This window comes from Lagenorhynchus albirostris, chromosome 1 (assembly GCF_949774975.1).
Source record: "Lagenorhynchus albirostris chromosome 1, mLagAlb1.1, whole genome shotgun sequence".
In the NCBI taxonomy this organism is placed as follows: Eukaryota; Metazoa; Chordata; class Mammalia; order Artiodactyla; family Delphinidae; genus Lagenorhynchus; species Lagenorhynchus albirostris.
Window position 1 is genome coordinate 186,751,565 of NC_083095.1, and position 22,228 is coordinate 186,773,792.

The 22,228-nt window shown below is 39.6% G+C and overlaps 2 protein-coding genes across 3 annotated transcripts in view; one reads left to right on the forward strand and one right to left on the reverse strand.

Moving 5' to 3' along the window:
• Positions 1-22,228, reverse strand: part of RSU1 (Ras suppressor protein 1) — a 356,276-nt gene that overhangs the window by 49,851 nt on the left and 284,197 nt on the right. The window lies entirely within an intron of this gene.
• Positions 7,372-22,228, forward strand: part of PTER (phosphotriesterase related) — a 29,122-nt gene continuing 14,265 nt past the window's right edge. The window contains 4 exon segments of the mRNA XM_060162577.1: positions 7,372-7,710; positions 7,713-7,805; positions 9,271-9,516; positions 9,518-9,537. Of these exon segments, the coding sequence (XP_060018560.1) occupies positions 7,372-7,710; positions 7,713-7,805; positions 9,271-9,516; positions 9,518-9,537 (698 nt within the window).

The window sequence follows — 22,228 nt, forward strand, 5'->3', positions numbered from 1 at the left end:
AGCTAGGCCTGCAGTCATGGGGGATCTTGGCTGGGTTCAGATGTTCAAGATGACTTACTTGTCTGGTACCTTCCCAGGGACGGCCACAAGGCTGAGCTCAGTGGGGTGACTCGGGAGCCTCTCCCACTATCCATGTAGTCCTAGGGTCCCTCCTTCTCCACATGAGAGGGTAGCCAGACTTCTTACATTGCAGCTCAAGGTTCCCCCAAACACAAAAGCAGAAGCTACTTCCAAAACTTTGGTTCCCCAACTGACATAGCATCACTACTGGTTAAAGCCAGTCACAGGCTAGCTCAGTCTGGAAAGAGGCTGCTGCCCCAGGACAGGAATATTGGAAAGCACAGTTCACTGAAAGCCAGCTATGGAAAGCAGCTAATACACTGTTGGAAGTCCCTTCATTTAAAAAGGCATTTCCAGTACCAGTTCTCTGTGGATAATGAAGGCCTCCTGTAGCTGTAGTCACTTCAGTGGGTCATTTCCAAAAGTCCAGTGAGTTGTGATGTCAATTGAAACAGTCAATCTGCTTCTAAAAATCATGGGCCTCAAGTGAAGGAATTCCTTTCTAAGCAAATTAGAGCCTCAGTTTGATTCATCAACTCCAACCCCTTATTGTTAGTTTTTTTTTAGAGAACAAGTTTAGGTTCATTTGCCTAAGGATACTCAGCAAATATTTGGAAAAGAATTCAAAGTTTGGCAAATAATAATAATTCAGGACATGTGTCTGGGGCTTTATAATTTAGGTAACGCTTTTAGGTACTATCTTATTTGCTTTTCGTTTCAAATCTAAAGCAGTAGATCAGGCAGATCTACTGCAGTTTTCAAGTGAGGAAATCAACTCAACTCACTGTAAGCTTTAAAATTTTCCACAATTACACAGGTAGGAAACATTGGAGCCAGAACGTCAAGTTCAGGGTTCTTTCAAACCATCCGTCCCTCCTAGCCTCTTGGAGAGTTCTCTTTTAAGCTTAGAAGTAGCTGAAAGTGAAATTCATTCATTCATTCATTCATTCTCTCTTTCTCTGTCTCTCTCTCCATGTATGTAAGTATTCACATGTATATAAAATGTACATTTTTTTTTTTTTTGGCTGCGTGGTTTGCAGGATCTTACTTCCCTGACCAGGGACTGAACCCGGGCCCACGGCCGTGAAAGCACCAAGTCCTAACCTCTGGACCAGCAGGGACCTCCCTAAAATATACATTTTAAAAAACGTTCTTAAAGTACAGCCTTTATTCATAGTTAATAAGTGAAATTGATATTTAATGGATGAAATTCATTCCCTCTTATTATATGTATGTATGCATATCTATATAAAATACACATTTTAAAAACTGTTCTTAAAGTACAACCTTCATTGATAATGATTTCTAGAAAGTCAATAATATCCATTTCAAGTTAAAGGCTATCACAGAAGCATGGATGTCATTCAGAAGTCATCTGGTCAACCCCTTCATTTCACAGATGGGAAAATAGCCTCAGAGTGTTAAGTTATTTGCCCAAAGTCACACAGCTGTTTAGAGAAAAAGCCAAGAGCTTTGACTCTGACCGGACCATTCTTCCAACTAAACCAGGCCACCTCAAGAATAGCCTCCCAAATGAAACTGTGTGAGGAATATAGATATTTTGTGGACAAGACATTAATTTGATTTGCCAAGAATTAAAATTAGCACAAAATTTAAGATCCTTAATGACTAAATACAGTTAAGGACCAGCTGTGCAATTTGCTCAAAATATTGTTGTTTCCAGGAGACAACCTATTGCTAGGAATCCATGGAAGAAAAAAAAACCCAAAAAAAAAGCCCTCTATAATAAGCTGAGAACTAACTTCACCTCAGAGTTCTTTACGAAGAAAAAGAAGTTTTAATTATTGTATCCAGTAACTTGGTGTATGTTTCTCTTCCAGGACTCCATGTTAGCAAAATCAAAAAGTCTCATCAAACATCCTCAAAGCACTGAGTATGGAACCTTCTTCTGAGAATAAGAAGGGCTAAGATGAGCTAAGATCTTAGCTTTTCAAATGAAGAAAAACATGAAGGTCCGTTCAGTTCTGCAGACAGCAGCATTTTGCCAACATTGCACAACGATTACTTATGTTACTATGATAAGTAGTAAGCAATATCGTATTTTGACCTCCATAGAAAGAAATGTTGTTTTTTCCCCCCTCTCTTTTTCCCCTACACCCACATCCTTCCTCTCTTTCTTTTACTGAGGAGAAAATATTTACCGTTTGTTGACTGAACAGGTAATGGATTCAAGAAGCCAGCAGTACAATTTACCAAAGTTACAGTGTGTATGACTTGAAGGGTTGACTAGTTAGCACATGGTTGACTAAATTAAAGAGTCAACGAAGCCACAAGCTCCATCCCTTCAGTGAAGAGCCCGGTGTAATTCCTGAGTTTAATAAACACTTGAATGACTTGACCTAGCGGTTTAGATGAACCGTTCTCATCAAGGAGCACAGGATGGGGAAGCGCCGAGCTGAGCCCGAGGAGGGGGGGGCGTCTTTCCCAAGCACACCTGCCTGTGACCGCATTTTTCTAGGAATGTCACTTCCTGTGTACATCTCTGCCACCATCTTCGTATTTGTTGTTTGAGATTTGGAAATATCCCGAGTTTGTCTCTCTTACTTCCTTAGTCAAATAGCAAACAAAAAACAAAAAAACTTGGGGATGAAACCCGCCATTTTCCTCTGAATTCCAGATACAAGCTGCTCCTTTGTATCTCTGAGTAGTTTCGTCTTATTTATGTCACAGTTTGAAGAGCTTGCTGGGTCCCCATATTGTTCTGTGTACTGAGGTGGCTGGATGTCTTTCTCTTTATTCAGACATGGCTATTGATCTCTGGACAGTGTTTAATACGAAAAGTTATAAATCTCCACGCAGGAGAACCACTTCGCCATAAATATTTGGGCAAGTGGACATGTGGGGACGTGTGTGAGGAGAAATGCCTCGTGTCACTGTTGTTCGGCCACCGGATGGATGCTGTCGGAGAGAAGGCATGTCAAAGGCTTGAACCTGCACATGACGGAAGTATTCAAACCAGCTTCCAAAAGTATTATGCGGTGTTTAAAATATTTTAGTCACAAATCGAATGTCAGCTTTAAGTGCAGCGTTTATGGAGTACTGGCTGCTCCCTCCGTATGATGTAACCCATAAAAAAATACAAGTGCCCACACATTTCCATGAGACAGCACTTTTCTCTAAGGAGCCCATTTATTTGGGGGATACTACTTTTATAGCACCAGCAAGGCCAGTGAGAAACTTCCATCTGTTGTACTTCTTTCTGCTTCTGCTGTCTCACCATCTCCGCTGGCGTCAAGCTCAGACTAAGCCACCACTGGATTCTGTCCAGATTCTAGCAACACCCCGCTGGTCTCTGCAGGTACACCGGCCCCGCTTCTGTCCATTCTCCGCACCGTTGCCAGGTTATTCGGATCATATCTTCTCCTGCATAAAACTCTGAAATGCTTTCCCATGTTTTTAATCCGTCAGGGTTTGATTAGGGAAAGGAAACAACTATAAGTGAAATGGACCAAGGGGTGTATTACAGAGCTTAGAACTCACACAGTTGTTGAACAAGTGAACTGAAAATCAGCTCATCCAACATCAACTTGCCAATTTCACCACTGCTTCTAAAATTATAAATCGTGTATCTCCAATCTGGTCTAGGACCTGGTACAGCGGATGTAGGGGCAGGAAGAGGGCTTATGCCTGTGAAATTGGACAGTATATTGCTGTTAAAGAAATTCCACACATTCATATGTTAAATATTCAGAGGTTCAGAAGTCCTACTCTCTGAAATATGAGATATAATTGAAATGGATCTCCACCCTAGGTAGACAGAAAAAACTCTTAAGAGTAATGGCTAGGGTGAAATAGCTGTGGCACAATTTCAGTGAAATGAAACTAAAATTGCTCCCAAACTACCTACTCACCACCCAACTCCAGTAATTTAGCCAATTTGCTAAACTTTTTTTTTTTTTTTTTTTTTTTTTTGCGGTATGCGGGCCTCTCACTGTTGTGGCCTCTCCCGTTGCGGAGCACAGGCTCCTGACGCGCAGGCCCAGCGGCCATGGCTCACGGGCCCAGCCGCTCTGCAGCATGTGGGATCCTCCCGGACCGGGGCACGAACCCGCGTCCCCTGCATCGGCAGGCGGACTCTCAACCACTGCGCCACCAGGGAAGCCCTGCTATACATTTTATAAAAGTTCATTTATGCATATATTTTCCAAAAAGACCAATCCTGCATATTGTCTCCGGTTGCCAGCTCAGTGGTATAGTAGTGCTGTTCTCTGATTCTGTTCCTCTTCTTTTTTCTTTAAATTTCTATGTTCTTTTTTTTTTTAATTCCATACCCATTGGAATTGGAACAGTTGTTTCCTCTGGTCAGGCTGTCATAGTAATTGAAGATTGTCCTCAGTCTCTCTGACTGCTCAGATTTCATACCTGAAGTACAACAAAGCTTGTGGCCGATGTGTTCATAGCTCTGGCTAACCCTTTTCCCGCTACCTTCTGTGCAGGTGTATACAGTGTGGCAGCTTGCCACAGATGCTCTGTAAAATGCCTGAAGCCTCCGTTTTGCATGGGGTGGGGGGTCACTCCTGTTTGCACAGTTGTGCACTGCAGCTTTCACTGCCCACTTACTGTCTGTATTCTATGCACTCTCTCTATGGAGGAGGGCCATTAATAGCCCCTTGCCTGCTGACTGAGAAGAGAACAAGTTCCAGGGTGAATATAGACCCAAAAGGGCTCCGTCACTGCAGAGGAACTAGGAGATCTACCTGCATATTTTAATCCACTAAAAGATACATTCTAGCAGAGAGTGGTGTTGGCTATAGTTCTTTAATCGTTTATCTTTTAAGTGTGGGTTACATTGTATATGATCACAGAAAGCACCAACTAGCTGTGCCTGAGAGTGTTAGAGGAATTTCCCAGAGGAGATGACATTTCCTAGGTGATGTTTTTTTCACGAAGACTCGCAGCTTGTGAGTTTGAAACTTACCAACATTGCTCTTTCAAATCTATATCAATTAAATATGCAGTGTGGTGCTTTTCTAGTAAAAGTGATAGTGTTTCGTCAGTTTATCCAAGTTTCTGGCCCCTGGCAATTCTCTAGGAACACATCGGTGAGGCCATCAGCCGGAAGGAGGGAAAGAACAAATGAACCCATATGGGATATTGAGTCTATTATTAACGGTACTTTGATTTCAGAACTAGCTACAGTAACAAGGAATAAGGCATCGAACAGTGAGTCCCTAGACATCATCAGTGGAAAATATTGCTGTCTGTAGTGACTGGTAGCTACAGATTGATTCTCTAAATAGATACGATCTTCTTCTGCTGTGCCCGCCACGTGAAGTATTTAGCTTTTGGAAGCCTGGCTTGCAGACGAGCACTCTCAGACAAAAATGAATGGCCATGCTAGCCACAAGTCCTAAAGTTCTCTGTCAAACAGTCTAAATCAATCACGTATGCATTGCACGCTAGTATATATCAAACACCTGCATTCCAGATAATTGTAGTGGCTGGATGTAAATTGGCCCCATAACTCAGTATTCCTCTTTCTCCACCCTTGATTTATTTTCACCTTGTCTTATGTATGCGCTACACCCATTACAGACTTGTGCTATACCCATTGCTTCTCTAGTCAACCACTTCCTCTAGAAAGAAATAACCCAGGACGTATATAATAGTTTCCAGAAGGAGCATAACAAAGCTACTGTTTTCTTGAAGGTGTGTGCTGGGTGCCAGACACTCTTACAGGTCTTTTTACCTGTGCTATGTAATTTAATTCCCATGGCAGCCTATGAAATGTGCATTGTTGTTCTAATTTACAGATGGGAAAACTGATTCTCAGAAAGTCACAGAAGGCCATCAGAGGGATGTGCCTCCCCCATCAAAGGGGGAAAATGGTCACAGAATGTCTTTTAAAGGAACAACGTGAAAGAACAAATATTTAATGAAATATCTAAAAGAGGTAAATTCATAGGGACGGAAAGTAAATTGGTAGTTACCAGAGCCTTGGGGAAAGAGAGAATGGAGAATCATTGCTTAATGTTTACAGAGTTTCTGTCTGGAGTGATGAAAAAAGTTTTGGAAACAGATACTGGTGATGGTTGCATAACATTGTGAATGTAATTAATGCCACTGAATTGTACATTTAAAAATTGTTAAAATGGCAAATTGTAAGCTATATATATCTTACCACAATTAAAAAGAGGGGAGAGGAGGAAAAAAGAAAAAGGAACAATGTGAGAGCTTCGAAAGACACTGTTTTACTCAGTTCCCAGCAGACTGTTTTCCACCGTCCGTCTGGGTGTGTCTGGTTGGTGCTCCAGTGGGACACTGTCTCTGGCTGTGGTTTTGCCCTTGACTATGTACCTTCACCACTTTCAGGATCGTCTTTTTTCTTCCCAAGCCAAATCCCTTCATTTAGGAAATGAAAAGCACTGGAATCGGGTCCTTGCTGTCACTGATAGAAACTTGGTGCACACTTAACTTGTGTCACAAATGAAAGTAAACAGAGGATAAACAGAGAGGTATTTGCTCTTTTTAGAGACAACAGACTTCAGTTTCAGTAACTCAGTCGCTCATTACGCCTAAGAATTTTTGCTTTTCAGTATTTTTGAAGTGTATTTCTGAGATGCCCCCTAGGCAAAATAAAACATCTAGAATGGAGAGTTTGTTTTTCTTTTTCATTATTCAACCTAGATGTAGTCCCTCCAGCTGTTTTGGGGGGGACAAAATCTCTGACGTCATAGTCAGAAATTCTGTCATATTTCTCTTTATATATCCAATTTCTACATGGCGGACCTTCAAGAGAAATTGGTTCACGTGGATAGTGAATGAGTCATGGAATGATCAGTAGCTTCAGTAAATTTAATTTAGCCGAAAAATGACAAATGAAACAGTTCTGATACGTGGCTGCTTTTGAGACAAGTTATTGATTATGAAGTTTTGGTTTTCTTTAACGGAGATTATTTTTGAATTATCCAAGGCAGCATAGCTATGACTAATGAGGTAAAATTAAGCAAAAGAAAAATGTGAACTGAATACCAAGAGATACTTCCAGTAGATTGGGATGAAATTAGGCAGAGGAGTCCCAGTGGAAGTGGTTGGGGGACATTTAACGCCACGCATGTCACTTAGAGCTGCAGTGAACTTAAGCAATTTACAAGCAGCAGACTCTGACTTTGGCAGGATGATAAGTGAGATCGTATCTCTAGTCTCATTGATTCTCTCTCTTATACCGGTATACGTTCACAGCTTCACATCCCCTATGGACAGAATTTATGTGTGTGTTAAATTTTCTGATTACGGTTTTCTTTTTTCCGGAAAACACTCTTTTTAGAGCATCTCCTGGTCTCATCAGAAATGTCTTCCTTAAGTGGGAAAGTCCAAACTGTTCTGAGCCTTGTGGGGCCAAGCAAACTGGGCTGCACCCTGACCCACGAACCCTTGACAATGACTTTTGACTGCTCTTACTACCCACCTCCTCTGTGCCGTGAAGTGATCTCCAATGAACCTATTACAATGAAAAATTTATTTTGGATCCAGAAAAACCCTTATTCCCATAGAGAGAATCTGCAGTTGAATCAGGAGACGAAAGGCATCAAGGAAGAATTGTTGGATTTTAAAGCCCAAGGTGGAGGAGCTTTAGTGGAAAACACAACCACTGGGATCAGCTGAGATGTGCAGACCTTAAAGCGGATTTTGCGGAAGAGACTGGCGTCCACATCACATCCGGAACTGGGTTTTATGTGGATGTAACTCACTCTTCAGAGACCAGAGCCATGTCAGAGGAGCAGGTCAAAAGCCCTAATTTCTTGGACAATATTTGCGTGTAAATTCAGAATCATCAGAACTTCAGACCGTGGGTTATCCCTACGTGTCATCTACATTTGGAAATGTCACTGGCTCAGAGGCACGCTGTAGAAGTTTGCTAGCTAGCAAAGGCATCTGTCAATGGGACCTAAATTAGGAACATTTCACTTCATAAAGAAAAAACATCCAGGAAGGAGATCTTAATGCACTGGTCACCGGAAGACCCAATGGGTTAATACTTAGATTCATGTATATCATGGTGCGCAGTAGCGGTGGCACAGTCTGTGTGTAAACCTCAGTGTTCCATTAGAAGCTTCAGTTATGCAATTTTCTTTCTGGATTTTATAATAACCAGCAATAAAAATTCACTGTCGGGTGAAACCTGGCAGGCAGAGACTTGGCACAGTTGCGAATATGTTTCCTTCTCCTTTTACAAACCAGGAGGGGTAGAAGAAAATCCATTTTCCTGTTTTTGTCATAATAGGATCTTAAGCAAGAATGGGCAGAAGGAAAAGTAAATCTTTCAGGGACAAAAAGAAAGGATAAGCCATGAAGCCCTTTTGTATGTGTGTGTGCTCTCCTTCTATATATACGCAGAATATACATTTAGATGTGTGTTTACACATATATGTATATATTTATATGTATCTTCCATTGCCTGTTTCATAGGCATAGAACGTCAGCTGCAGTCTTTGCAAAGAGTCAGTTAATCTTTAAAATACTTAATATTTCAAAATTTTATCTGCATTTTTTTTTCCAGTCAGGCCTTTCCCTTTTACACATTTATATTATTTGAAGACTATTCTGATATCAGGGATTACACATTCTTCTAACCACTCAATATAAGTATTATTGTGTGTGCTGTGAATTTGCTTTGCTGTATAGGATAAAGGACAGAATGAATAAGAGAAAATTAAAGAATTACTTGCTACAGTTGACATAGATTCAGAGGCAGTCTTTTTACATTCTGGGTGCCCCTTAGGTTAAAATACAGATTTTTATCTCAATGAACGAATGTACAATGAATGTACTTCTCATTAAGTCACTTTTTCCCCTGCAGCTTCCTAAAGCCATGAATTTCTTGGTAAATAATCACAGTCAGTTTTATGGACTCGTTGATTTAGAGTAACTTGTTTTTTTGATTTAAAAAATTTTTTAATTTTATATTGGAGTAGAGTTGATTAACAATATTGTGTTCGTTTCAGGTGTACAGCAAAGTGATTCAGTCATACATATACATTTATCGATTCTTTTTCAAATTCTTTTACGGTAACTTGCTGAATTTGAGATTTGGTCAGTAAAATGCCTTTCTCATTGACCAATACTAACTGAATGAATGTTGGATACATTTTTAAAAGAATGAGTGACTGAATGACTAAATTCATTCACATACTGTGGTGACTCTATGTTGATAAAATCCAGTCTATCAATTTTCATTCTCTTCCTTAGCTTACTGATGTCCTTGTTAATGAAATTCTCCATGGAGCTGATGGAACCAGTATCAAGTGTGGCGTTAATGGGGAAACTGGTTGCTCCTGGCCTCTGACTGAGAGTGAAAGAAAGGTTGTACAGGCAACAGCTCACGCTCAGGCTCAGCTTGGCTGTCCTGTTATTATTCACCTGGGAAGGAATCGAAGTGCACCATTTCAGATTATCCGAGTGCTGCAAGAGGCTGGAGCAGACACCTCCAAAACAAGTTAGGTCACACCTTGATAGGTAAGCAGACCATCTACCAATTAGTGCGAACCATTGCAAGATTCATGAATGATCAAATAAATAAAATCATCAGATCAATAAAGCACTAGAAAAAAACTACGAACTACTTGGAAGACAGTATTTATAAAGTTTTACCATAGACGTTAATAAAAATCACCAATGCCATTTTTGTGTCCCTACCCCGTGTCAGTATCCTAGGTATTTTGCACAAGGCATTGCTTTTAATTTACTTAATCCTTCATAATGCTTCACAGTTGGTGTCCCCACTTTGTCTCAGGGTATGATGTCACAGTTGGTGCTAATTCCACATGCTCAGTGTTTGCCAGTAGTTAAGAGTAATACATTTATCTGCAAATATAAAGGGAAGGGGAATTGAATGGCTTTCACCCTGAGAATAAACACACACATAGAAGTGTTGAGGTGTGTTGTTGTGACTGGTGGTTTGAATCATCTTAATTTTGGAAAATGCATGGCTAAAAAAATAATAGTAATATGTATATTATTTGTTTGGCGGTATTATGTCCTAGTTTCCTATGGCTTCTGTAACAAATTATAAGAAACTGGGAGGCCTCAAACAATAGAAATGTACTCTCTGACAGCTCTGGAGGCCAGAAGTCTGGAATCAAGGTGTTGGCAGGGCTGCGCTTCCTCCAGGGATCTACAGGAGGAGGGTCCCTTGCCTCTTCTAGTGTCTGGTTGTTCCAGGCTTTCCTTGGCTTGTAGCCTAACTTCAATTTCTGCTGTCTTCACATGGCCTCCTTCTGCTCGTCTGTGTCTCCTCTTTTGCTTCTTATGAGGACACTTGGCATTAGATTTAGTGCCCACCCAGATCGTCCAGAATGATCTCATCTCAAGATCCTTAACGCAATTATGTCTGCAAAGACCCTTTTGCCAAATAGGGTCACTTTCAGAGATTCAGAGTGCTGAAACATGGACATGTCTTTCTGAGGTCCACCACTCAAGCCCCTCATATTGTATTAGATCCGTAGGGCTCAGCAAAATAACTGACTATATAAATAGACGTTGGCTGCAGTTATTTGTATGAAGAAGCCTAATAATGCTGCAGAGGCTAGACATCGGCCTTTACGTTGAACTGATGAAAGAATTAACACAGTACCGATGAGACTGATAATACGTTACAATTAATTCTATCTTGCAAAGTGGAATACAGCCATGTTAGCAGACTGATAAATCCTGATCATCAGACCCGACAGTCTGTTATTTAATAAACGAATGCTCCTACAGAACGTATTGGTAAAATGCTTCATCTTAATAAAAATACTGTAAAATCCTGTGCGGAAAAAAAAAAAAAAACATATTATAATTGTGGCAGAACAGAAAAGCCAGTGTTAACGGGGAACCTGAGGGACCTCAAGGTAAAGGCAGTTGTCCTGGCAGCTGGGTTGCTGTTGAGATCAATACTTGGCTATCTTCAGGAATCTTCCGGTTGTACTGATAAAACAGAGGGATGTTTCTGGATACTGGTCACAGAGGTAGTGCATCGCAGTGTGAAGAATAGAATCTTTGGACCCAGAGACATGTGCTTTTAAATCTTGCCTCTACCATTTGCTATGCAATCTTGGGTAGCTTCATTTGAATTTAAAATAATGTATTTGATAATATACTTTTGTATGATATGGAATATATGTAGCACCTTTAATCAATAAGGATGATTTTTGATTCTTTTTAAACAGTGTGAAGTATATCAGGCATACAAAAGAGTATCGATAATATATATTTTAAAATTTTTTAAATATTTATTAAGTTCTTGAAAACATTGCATTCTGCTGTTATTATATAAATCCTCTCTATATGCCCCTTAGACTACAGTTGTTAATCATGGTGTTCAAATATTCTATATTCCTACTGATTTTTTGACTGCTTGATCTATTGGTTACTATGAGAAGTATGTTAAAATCTCTCATGGTGGATTTTTAGTTTCTGATTGTACATATTTCAGTTTTTGCTTCATATATTTTGAAGCTATGTTATCACATGCATACAAATTATTGTATCTTCCTGATGAAATGAAACTTATATCAACATATATGGAGCTGTTTTATCTTGCAGTGTAAGTACTAGTGTTTTACTTTTTTTATTTTTTAAATAAATTTATTCTATTTAGTTTTGGCTGCGTTGGGTCTTCATTGCTGCACGTGAGCTTTCTCTAGTTGAGGTGAGCGGGGGCTACTCTTTGTTGAGGTGTGCGGGCTTCTCATTGCGGTGGCTTCTCTTCTTGCAGAGTGCGGACTCTAGGCACGTGGGCTTCAGTAGTTGTGGCACACAGGCTCAGTAGTTGTGGCTCACGGGCTCTAGAGCACAGGCTCAGTAGCTGTGGCACACAGGCTTAGTTGCTCCGCGGCATGTGGGATCTTCTCGGACCAGGGCTCGAACCCGTGTCCCCTGCATTGGCAGGTGCATTCTTAACCACTGCACCAGCAGGGAAGCCCAGTACTAGTGTTTTAAAAGCTGTTTTATCTGATGTTAATGTGACTGTACCAGTCTTTTTGTGTTTGTCTTTATAATTTACATGTGTCTTGTATAAAAAGCATATGGCTGGGTTTGGAGTTTTACCCATTCTCTTTTTTTATATGCTAAATTCAGTTTATTTGCATTGACTATGTTTACTGACATGCTTATTTCATTTTTTTATCATAGTTATCATTAAAATTTCTTGATTTCTTTTTATTGTTTTTTTTTTTTTTCCACCTCCATATTCTATTTATCCTCTTTACTTCTTTGGAAGGTATGTGTACGATTTATATCCTATTAGTAGTTATAGTAGAAAATTTAACATGTATATTTAACACATCAAATTTAAACATTTTAAAATATAGTAAACAGGGCTCCCCTGGTGGCGCAGTGGTTGAGGGTCCGCCTGCCGATGCAGGGGACACGGGTTTGTGCCCCGGTCTGGGAAGATCCCACATGCCGCGGAGCGGCTGGGCCCGTGAGCCATGGCTGCTGAGCCTGCGCGTCCAGGGCCTGTGCTCCGCAACGGGAGAGGCCACAACAGTGAGAGGCCCGTGTTACCGGGAAAAAAAAAAAAAAAAAAAAAAGTAAACAATTTTACCTTCCTTCCTTCCTAGTAATACAAGAACTTTAGAAACTTCAGTTACTCACCATCTAAGTCTTAGGCTATATTTTCCAGGATGTGGGGTCTACCTGATTCTTTTTTTTTTTTTTGGTCACACTGCACGGCTTGTGGGATCCTAGGTCCCCGACTGGGGACCGAACCCAGGCCCTTGGCAGTGAAAGCGTGGAGTCCTAACCACTGGACCACCAGGGAATTCCCTACTTGATTTTTTTTAATCCCAGTGATAAGAGATTATTTTATTATTAAAAAACATGGTTAATGTAGATTTAGATGAACTTTTTTGCTTTTTTTCTTGGCTTATCATTTCCTCTCACATCTCAGACCTTTATCCTTAAATTATTACTTATTTCCTGAGGTACATCATCTGAAGTTCCTTTACTGAGGGTCTGTTTTGGTAATAAATGCTTAGATTTCATGTGTCTGCAAATGCATTTATTCCTTCATTCATAAGAGATCATTTAATATAATAGATAATTTATAATAGTGAATTAGAATAGATAATTCTATTTAAAAGTTATTCTTTCCTAGCCCTTTCCATTTTTATCTGACATGTATTATTGCTGTTATATCAGCTCAAAGTAATTGTGCTTCCTTTGAAGTAACCTGTCTTTTTTTTTTCTGATGACTTGTAGCATCTTTTTCTCTGGTATTCTGTATTTTCATGACCTATCTCAGTGTGAATTTCCTTTTTATTTTGTATGCTTGGAATTCCTCAGTAGAAGGGTATTTTTCATTGTTTCTGGAAAATCTCAGCCATTGTCTCTTCAAATATTGCTTCACCCATATTTCCAGATTATTTACATTGTAAACTATAAGTTGATATAGGTAGGATCTTAATACCTGCACTTCATACTTCCATCCGTTTGCATCTTTGAGCTGTAACTTCTTCAGTTTCATCTTCCTATTTACTCCTTCTCTCTCCAGTGGAATCAATCTGCTGCTTAGTCTATCAATTTGGTCTATAATATTAAGAACTATAGTTTTTATTTTTTCTTCTGTAAGTTCTATTTGGTTACTTTTCAAATCTCCTTGGTTAATTTTGATAATTTCTTTTTCCTTCAACATGCTTTCAGCTTCATCTTTAAAAAAAAAATTAAGCATACAATGTTAACCTTGTACTTAATAAATCTAATTCCCACTGTCTTTTTATTCTGAGTGTATAGTTTGTTGGTTCTTCTGGCCCTCATTCATTATTTCCTTGTAAAATATTACTGTGATCGTAGATTCCTTGGGAATTATTACAAATCCTGGGTGGGAAGGTCTTTTCCTGGCCTTTTGTTTGTTTGCTATGTTTGTTTCTTATAGGCAGTCAGGGGGCATTACCAACCTGAGACTACTTTAAATTTTTAAAAATTAAAAGACAATTTTTATTGTGGTAAAATACACATAACATAAAATTTACCATCTTAGCCATTTTGAAATGCCAGGTTTGGTTGTGTTCAGTACATTCACGTTGTTGGGCAACTGATATCTAGAACTCTCTTCACTTGCACAACTGAAACTCTATAGCCACTGAACATCAACTCCCCATCCCCCCACCCCTGGCCCACGGCAACCGCCATTCAATTGTCTGTCTCTACAAATGTGACGACAGGTACGTCATACAAGTGGAATCATACCGTATTTATCTTTCTGTGACTGTTTAAGCATTTGAGGGTTTTAGAACCACACAGGTGCTATGAATTCTGGCCCCTAAAGTCAGTAAGTGCAGGTTTGTGGTTAGAGATTCTCACGGAAGACTTTTTTCCCAACTGCCTCCCCTCCACCAGAAGACAAGACTGAGGAAGACATATAATCTCCAAAGACTCCTTCTGTGGGCCAGATTTGCACTGAGTCCACCCACATGGGTGTTGTTCTGGGTGAGAGGAGTACTCCCTTCATGTGCTGGCAGAGGCTATGTCTCTGATTTATTTCTATTCAGCCCCAGTTCTTTCTCACTTCGTCCTTTAAAACCCCCCAGGCATCAAAAAAACAAACAACCCAATTACAAAATGGGCAGAAGGCCTGAACAGACATTTTTCCAAAGAAGACATACAGATGGTCATGAAAAGATGCTCAGTATCGTTAATCATCAGGAAAATGCAAATTAAAACCACAATGAGATCTCACCTCTCACCTGTCAGAATGGCCACCATCAAAAAGAACACAAATAACAAATTCTGGTGAGGGTGTGGAGAAAAGGGATCCCTTGTGCGCTGTTGGCAGGAGTGTAAGTCGATTCAGTCATGTGGAAAACAGTACTGAGGTTTCTCAAAAAACTAAAAATAGAACTAGTATATGACCCAGCAATTTCACTCCTAGATACATATCCAAAAAAGCCAAAAACACTGATTCAAAAAGATACATGTTCAAAAAGATACAATGTTCACAGCAGCATCATTTACAATTGCCGAGATACGGAAGCAACCTAAGTGCCCATCAACAGGTAAATGGATAAAGAAGATGTGATGTCCAGACCTACTAGAGAATGGACTTGAGGACACAGGGAGGGGGAAGGGGAAGCTGGGACAAAGCGAGAGAGTGGCATGGACATATATACACTACCAAATGTAAAATAGATAGCTAGTGGGAAGCAGCCGCATAGCACAGGGAGATCAGCTCGGTGCTCTGTGACCACCTAGAGGGGTGGGATAGGGAGGGTGGGAGGGAGACGCAAGAGGGAGGAGATATGGGGACATATGTATATGTATAACTGATTCACTTTGTTATAAAGCAGAAAGTAACACACCATTATAAAGCAATTATACTCCAATAAAGATGTAAAAAAAATTAAAAAATTAGAAAAAAAGAAGGTGTGATGTCTATAAACAATGGAATACTACTCAACTGTAAAAAAGAATGAAATTTTGCCATTTGCAACAACATGAATAGATTTGGAGGGTATTATGCTAATGAAATAGAGAAAGACAAATACTGTATGATATCAGTTATATGTGGAACCTAAAAAATACAGCAAACTAGTGAATATAACAAAAGAGGAAAGAGGCTCACAGATACAGAGAACAAACTAGTGGTTACCAGTGAGGAGAGGGAGCGGGGAGGGGCAAGATAGCAGAAGGGGATTAAGACGTACAAACTACTATGTATAAAATAAATAAACCACAAGGATATATTGTACAACACAGGGAATATAGTCAATATTTTATAATAACTAAAAATGGAATATAAGCTTTAAAAATTGTGAATCACTATGCTGTATACCAGAAACTTACATAATATTGTATACCAATTATACCTCAGTAAAAAAAAAAACAAAAACATGCAAACGGCTGCTCTAGGTCACCCCTTACTCCTTATTTTCTCTGCTCTCTCTTTTGTTTCTGCCCCCTGAACAAGTCCTTTACTTTCCTACCAGCTTAGCCAGGCATTTAAAAATATGATATTTTGTCCCCTTTCATTTTATTCATTATTTTACATGTACTACGTTGGCAAGGTATCCTGTGAACGTTTAGCCTGCCCTACTGCTTGAACTGGCTCAAACTAATTCTTAAAGAAGAATCTTTCTAACTCTATTTGTTTATACTTAGACATGTAGGTAAGTGAGAAAATGAGGGCTGGCATTAATAGAACATAACCTTTCATTGAAAATTGTGAAATAAACGTTAACTTCTACAACAGTAGGACTTCCTTGTTCATAAAATCAAACTCTATGTGTGTGTGTGTGTGTATGTTTACTCCTTGCTCATAAAATCAAACAACATGTATAGGTACATAAAATACATATGTATATGTATTTTCTTTTAAACAATAAAGCTACAGTATCTGAGATTCGTTGGCTGCCATTTCAATGCCTCCTTTTAAAATGGCCCAGGATGGAATGGAGAGCTTGAACTGACATCAAACAAACTCAGAGCATCCTAGAAAATCCTGAGACCAATTCTAGGACAGCCAGCCATTCTGTCCCTATATTATGGATTATTCAGGGGTCCAGGCCTGAAATACTATACCTAGAAGTATGAACATTTCAGAGGACAGGCAACTAGCGAAAATGGCCTTAGAAAAAGGAGTGCATTTGGAAAAACAAACCAAATAAAGTAACAGAAAAAAAAATTCAGGGAGGCAGAGGCAGGCAACTTTAGCTTTTTGATGTGAGTGTTCACAGCAAGACAGTTGCCAGGCTGGCGTTTGACTAGGTCAGCCTTTCACAGACTCTCTGAGGTCTGCTGGGCTGCATACACAATCTGACCTGTACTGAAAGGGCAAGGACTTCAGCTTCTATAATGGGGACAAATCACAAAAGAACATGTATTTCATGCAACAAAATGCACATACAACACACAAAAAGAAGAGCATCCTGAAAACAAGGCCTCCCGGAAAACAACAGGAATTTTTAGGCTTGAAAGAGAAGGTTCTGAACCCACAGGCTGCTGTGACTGTGGGTAGCAAGGTAAGATGCTGGCTCTGTCCTGCAACTCTTTTTAGGACACTGGGCTTTCTAGCCGGACTGCCGCTCAGCCTTGACTACCTGTAAAACTGTTCATTCATCCCCCTAACGGTAGGATTTCTGTCATTTGAGAATACAAAATATCTCCAGGTGTCCACAATCCATTGATGCAATTAAATTTTTTTTAAGTTTTTCTAATCTTTTTTTTTTTTAATTTAATTATTTGGTTGCACTGGGTCTTAGTTGTGACAGGTGGGCTCCTTAGTTGCGCCTCCAGGGATCCTTAGTTGCGGCACGCGGGCTCCTTAGTTGTGGCTTGTGAACTCTCAGTTGCGGCGTGCATGTAGCATCTGGTTTCCTGACCAGGGATTGAACCCAGGCCCCCTGCATTGGGAGCATGGAGTCTTATCCACTGCGCCACCAGGGAAGTACCAACAATTAAATATTTTTAAAGATATATAAATCTTCACTAGCATTCATAATAAGGCATTTTACCTTAAAATACATGCACACACACATAAAACAACAAAACTGCTATGTGCCTATCCAAAAGAAGCAGTTGAGACCCTGAGAGGGAAGAGTTAAGGAATGGCCAGCACCTTAGGACACCTCTGAACCACACTGTTGTCATGTGACCACTTGTGGCCTGCTTCAGGTCATTTGCCTGGAGAGCACAGCCTGACAAGATAAATCTGCTTCTGTGTCTGGGCCCCTCCCCTAACCATCTGTTCTCTTTTTTTTTTTTTTTTTGCGTTATGCGGGCCTCTCACTGCTGTGGCCTCTCCCGCCGCGGAGCACAGGCTCCGGACGCGCAGGCTCAGCAGCCATGGCTCACAGGCCCAGCTGCTCCGCGGCATGTGGGATCTTCCCGGACCTGGGCACGAACCCGTGTCCCCTGCATCGGCAGGCGGACTCTCAACCACTGCGCCACCAGGGAAGCCCCCATCTGTTCTCTTTAAGAAATACAGGCCTGTGGAAGTGCCTGTGGACTGCGGTGGATGTAACCCTGGGGAACATTGTAGGGGGCTGCCCTTGACAGTTACAGCCGCCCAAAGTCAACATTTGTCGAAAAATAACACCAGCACTTATGTGTTCCCGTTTGGGCTTTTAATCCACAAAGGCTTTATGTGTTTTAATCACGTATTAAAACTTGACTACCTGTTAAAACTCTAGCCACATTTCCAGGTGGCATATGATCACAGCACTGCCTCTGCCCCTGGTTTGATACAGGGTATACGGGATTGAAGAAGATAACCCATGGAGAGAGTTTTTGCCATCCGCCTCCAAGGAATTTTCTCTGCAATGTACTATAGAGTAGCTGTAGGTATTTTTATGACAGCAAAATTCTGTCATCACCAAGGCAAGTTGGGTAGAGCAACATGGCCGGAAGGTATTTGGGGACTAACTATTTACTGATCAAACTCGGAGCCACTGGGACGGCCAAAGACAGGTGCTATGCCTCAATCTTTCTTCTACTTACCGATTTAACAAACCAAAGGGCTTTCATGGAAATCCAGGGCCTAGAGTTTGACTAGAGGCACAATGATAATTAAGTGCAGGAACATAGCACATCTCTCTCTTTGAAAATTTCTCCCTGTGGAAGGGAGAGGAATTTGACCCAAGGGTTTCTGAAAGAGGAGAAGGCAGATTGCAGTGGATGGGCCCTTTACCCCTGATTATTCAGGCCAAATTCATCCACCTCCTTAAAGGACACAATTTAGATACATTTTTTTTCATGCTCTTAATTAGATAAAGTGAGTGAGTGGAAAATCACTTCATTTATTCATTCATTCAACAAATATTTGTTAAGTGCCTAATTACCATATACCTGACACTAGGATGTAGCAGGGGACAAGACCCATTTTCTGCCTTCAACATGCTTACTTCATTATAATTATGGTGACTTAACCTTAAGGGTGTCTTTGTAAAGGCACCAACAAATAATCATCTGGTATCCTTTGAGCTGTACAGTTTTAATTCCTGTGAATACTAGTGAATTGATGTGAAACCATCCAAAAACAATTCCAGGCAAAAGTCTGGCAAACTTAAAACTGACCAAAATATTTTTATATATTTAAATAGCGTGGAGGTACTTTTTTTTAAAAAAAAAGAACAATTGGAATGTTTTGCGCATGAAATGGTTTATAACACTTAGAATCCTCTGCATACGGTGCTGTATTTCTTAACAGTTCATTGTTAGGATCTTGGGTAGGCATGCATTACGTGCAAAATGCACAGTGTGTGGTGAGAGGAATGAGTACGTCTTGTAGAGTATATACTCTGTACATGTTATATATAGTAAAGACAACTTACTTAGTCATATCAGTTCAGATCCAACTACGGAGTGAGAAATTAAAGACATTAATTCAGGCAACAAAGTAGGGGCCTGATAAGCACGTGAGAATTGTTAAGAGAAAATAGTTACTAGTAACAGTGCCCTTTTCTCATTTCCTAATATCCACTGACATTTCTTCTCTTACCCGTATGGCATGAGACAGGAAAATGTAAGAAAAACGAGATGTTTTTAAACATACAATCGTGGCTACTGGCATAGAATTAGGTATGACTGTAGCTAAAGTTTACCTAAAAGTCTACACTGCAACCCACAGAATGGGAGAAAATATTTGCAAATGAATCGACAGACAAGGGATTAATTTACAAAATATACAAACAGCTCATGATCAATATCAAAAACCAACCCAATCAAATATCAAAAAAACCCAATCAAACAATGGGTGAAAGATCTAAACAGACATTTCTTCAAAGAAGACATACAGGTAGCCAAGAGGCACATGAAAAGATGCTCAACGTCACTAATTATTAGAGAAATGCAAATCAAAACTACAATGAGGTATCACCTCACAATGGTCAGAATGGCCGTCATCAAAAAAGCTACAAACAACAAATGCTGGAGAGGGTGTGGAGAAAAGGGAACCCTCTTGCACTGTTGGTGGGAATGGAAATTGATACAACCGTTATGCAGAACAGTATGGACGTTCCTTAAAAAACTAAAAATAGAGCTACCATATGATCCAGCAATCCCACTCCTGGGCATATATCCAGAGAAAATCATAATTCGAAAAGATACATGCACTCCAATGTTCAATGCAGCACTATTCACAATAGCCAGGACACAGAAGCAACCTAAATGCCCATCGACAGAAGAATGGATAAAGAAGATGTGGTACATATATACAATGGAATAGTACTCAGCCATAGAAAGAATGAAATAATGCCACTTGTCGCAACATGGACGGACCTAGAGACTGTCTTACTGAGTGAAGTAAGTCAGACAGAGAAAGACAAATACCATATGATATCACTTATATGTGGAATCTAAAAAAATGGTACAAATGAACTTATTTACAAAACAGAAATAGAGTCACAAATGTGAAAAACAAACTTGTGGTTATGGGGGGAAGGGGGAGAGGGATAAATTGGGGTTGACATATACACACTACTGTATATAAAACAGATAACTAATAAGGACCTACTGTATAGCACAGGGAACTCTACTCAGTGCTCTATAATGACCTATATGGGAAAAGAATCTAAAAACGAGTGGATATATGTATATGTATAACTGATTCACTTTGCTGTATGGCAGAAACTAACACAACATTGTAAATCAATTATACTCCAATAAAAATTTTTTTTTAAAGTCTACATTGGTTTGTAGAGAGCACTCAGTGACAAAGAAACACAAACCTTGAACACATTTCTGTGTGATGTCGTGTGGTGACATTGGCCACAGCTATTCTTTCATGAATGCAGTGCCTATTCTATGTCTGCCTGGGACAATGGAGAAAGGGAGTGCTGGGGTCACTGTGTCTGATTCTATTTCTGACACCAGCACTTACTTGCTAAGTGACCGTCAGCAAGTCATTTAAGCCTCCAGTCTTTTGCTCATCTGTCAAAAGGCATTAAGAAAACTTATTTTTTAACCCTTAATGTGTTAGGCAAATTTCCCCGATTATCGTTTATCATGGTTTTCCTTTCATTGCAAAACTTATTCTAAAAGAAATAGAAAATCCAGGCAAATACTGGACAAACTGAAATGGAGCAAAACTACTTAATATACCTAAAAGTGCTGAATAAAATGCAACTAAGTTATGCTGGTAATTGGTATGTGTTGAGTATCCTAAATCGCACTCTTTAACGAAGACACTTGGGCGAATCAGCCCAATGTCAAGAGCAAACGAAGGCACCAGTCCTGTATTCTCTCTGATACATTATACCCACCAAAAGCTTCCACAAGTAATTTTTTTCTTCTAGAGACATTTTTCATGACTCTGACACCATTCCCGTGAAATGTGACATTATAACAAAAAGGATTGCCATGTCTATGAGATTTATCTTCACTCTCCTCAATACCATCATTCCTTGAACTGTGTATCGCTTACATGAAAAACGCAACCTCTTTTGTGCTCCGTGGTAGCTGGAAAGTTCATATGGTAAAAAGCTCTTCCTAGGGTGGATAAACTGTGAAATCCATTTTAAAATGAGGTTTTAATTACATTTCGCAATTCAGAGCCAACTTCTGGTTTTGGTGTAATTTAAACAAGAGTTTTTTTCTCTTGCAGCCATCTGTTCCTTTTCCTCAAGCCTACACTTATGTCATAATATTGAAAATGTGACGTCATTCCCTCCTATGACATCATTAAACATGTCTGTTCGATAAAGACCCAAGAAGAGAACTGAATCACGTGGGAGGAAGACGCCTGTTCAGATACAGATAATGAGGAATATGTAAAATAAATACATTGCAATCGGAATTATTTTTCTATTGCTTTTCATTCCCAGTTACTCTCTACAGTTGAAAAGACTGTTCCATACAAGTAATGCTTTATCACAAAAAAATCCTCTAAAAAAGACAAAAGAATCTTTAAAATACCTACATATATGGGAATAAACTAGTATATTAATGTGAATGCACCATCTGAATTGATGGCTTTGAGTTTGTGTGAAACCAGAGTTCCTGGTAAATATTTAATTGAAATAATAAATTACACTTTCTAGCCATAGACGATGTTTAGGCCGTACATTAAAAACTTACTTCATTCTATTCAGTTTCTATTTTTGACATTAAAAAATAAATTAATTGAAATTCATCAATTAAGAATTTTTCAGATTTTGTAGGTAAGTTGCAACTGCCGTTAATGGTACAGAAATATACGTAGTGTCTTAAAATTATATTAACATTGAATTTA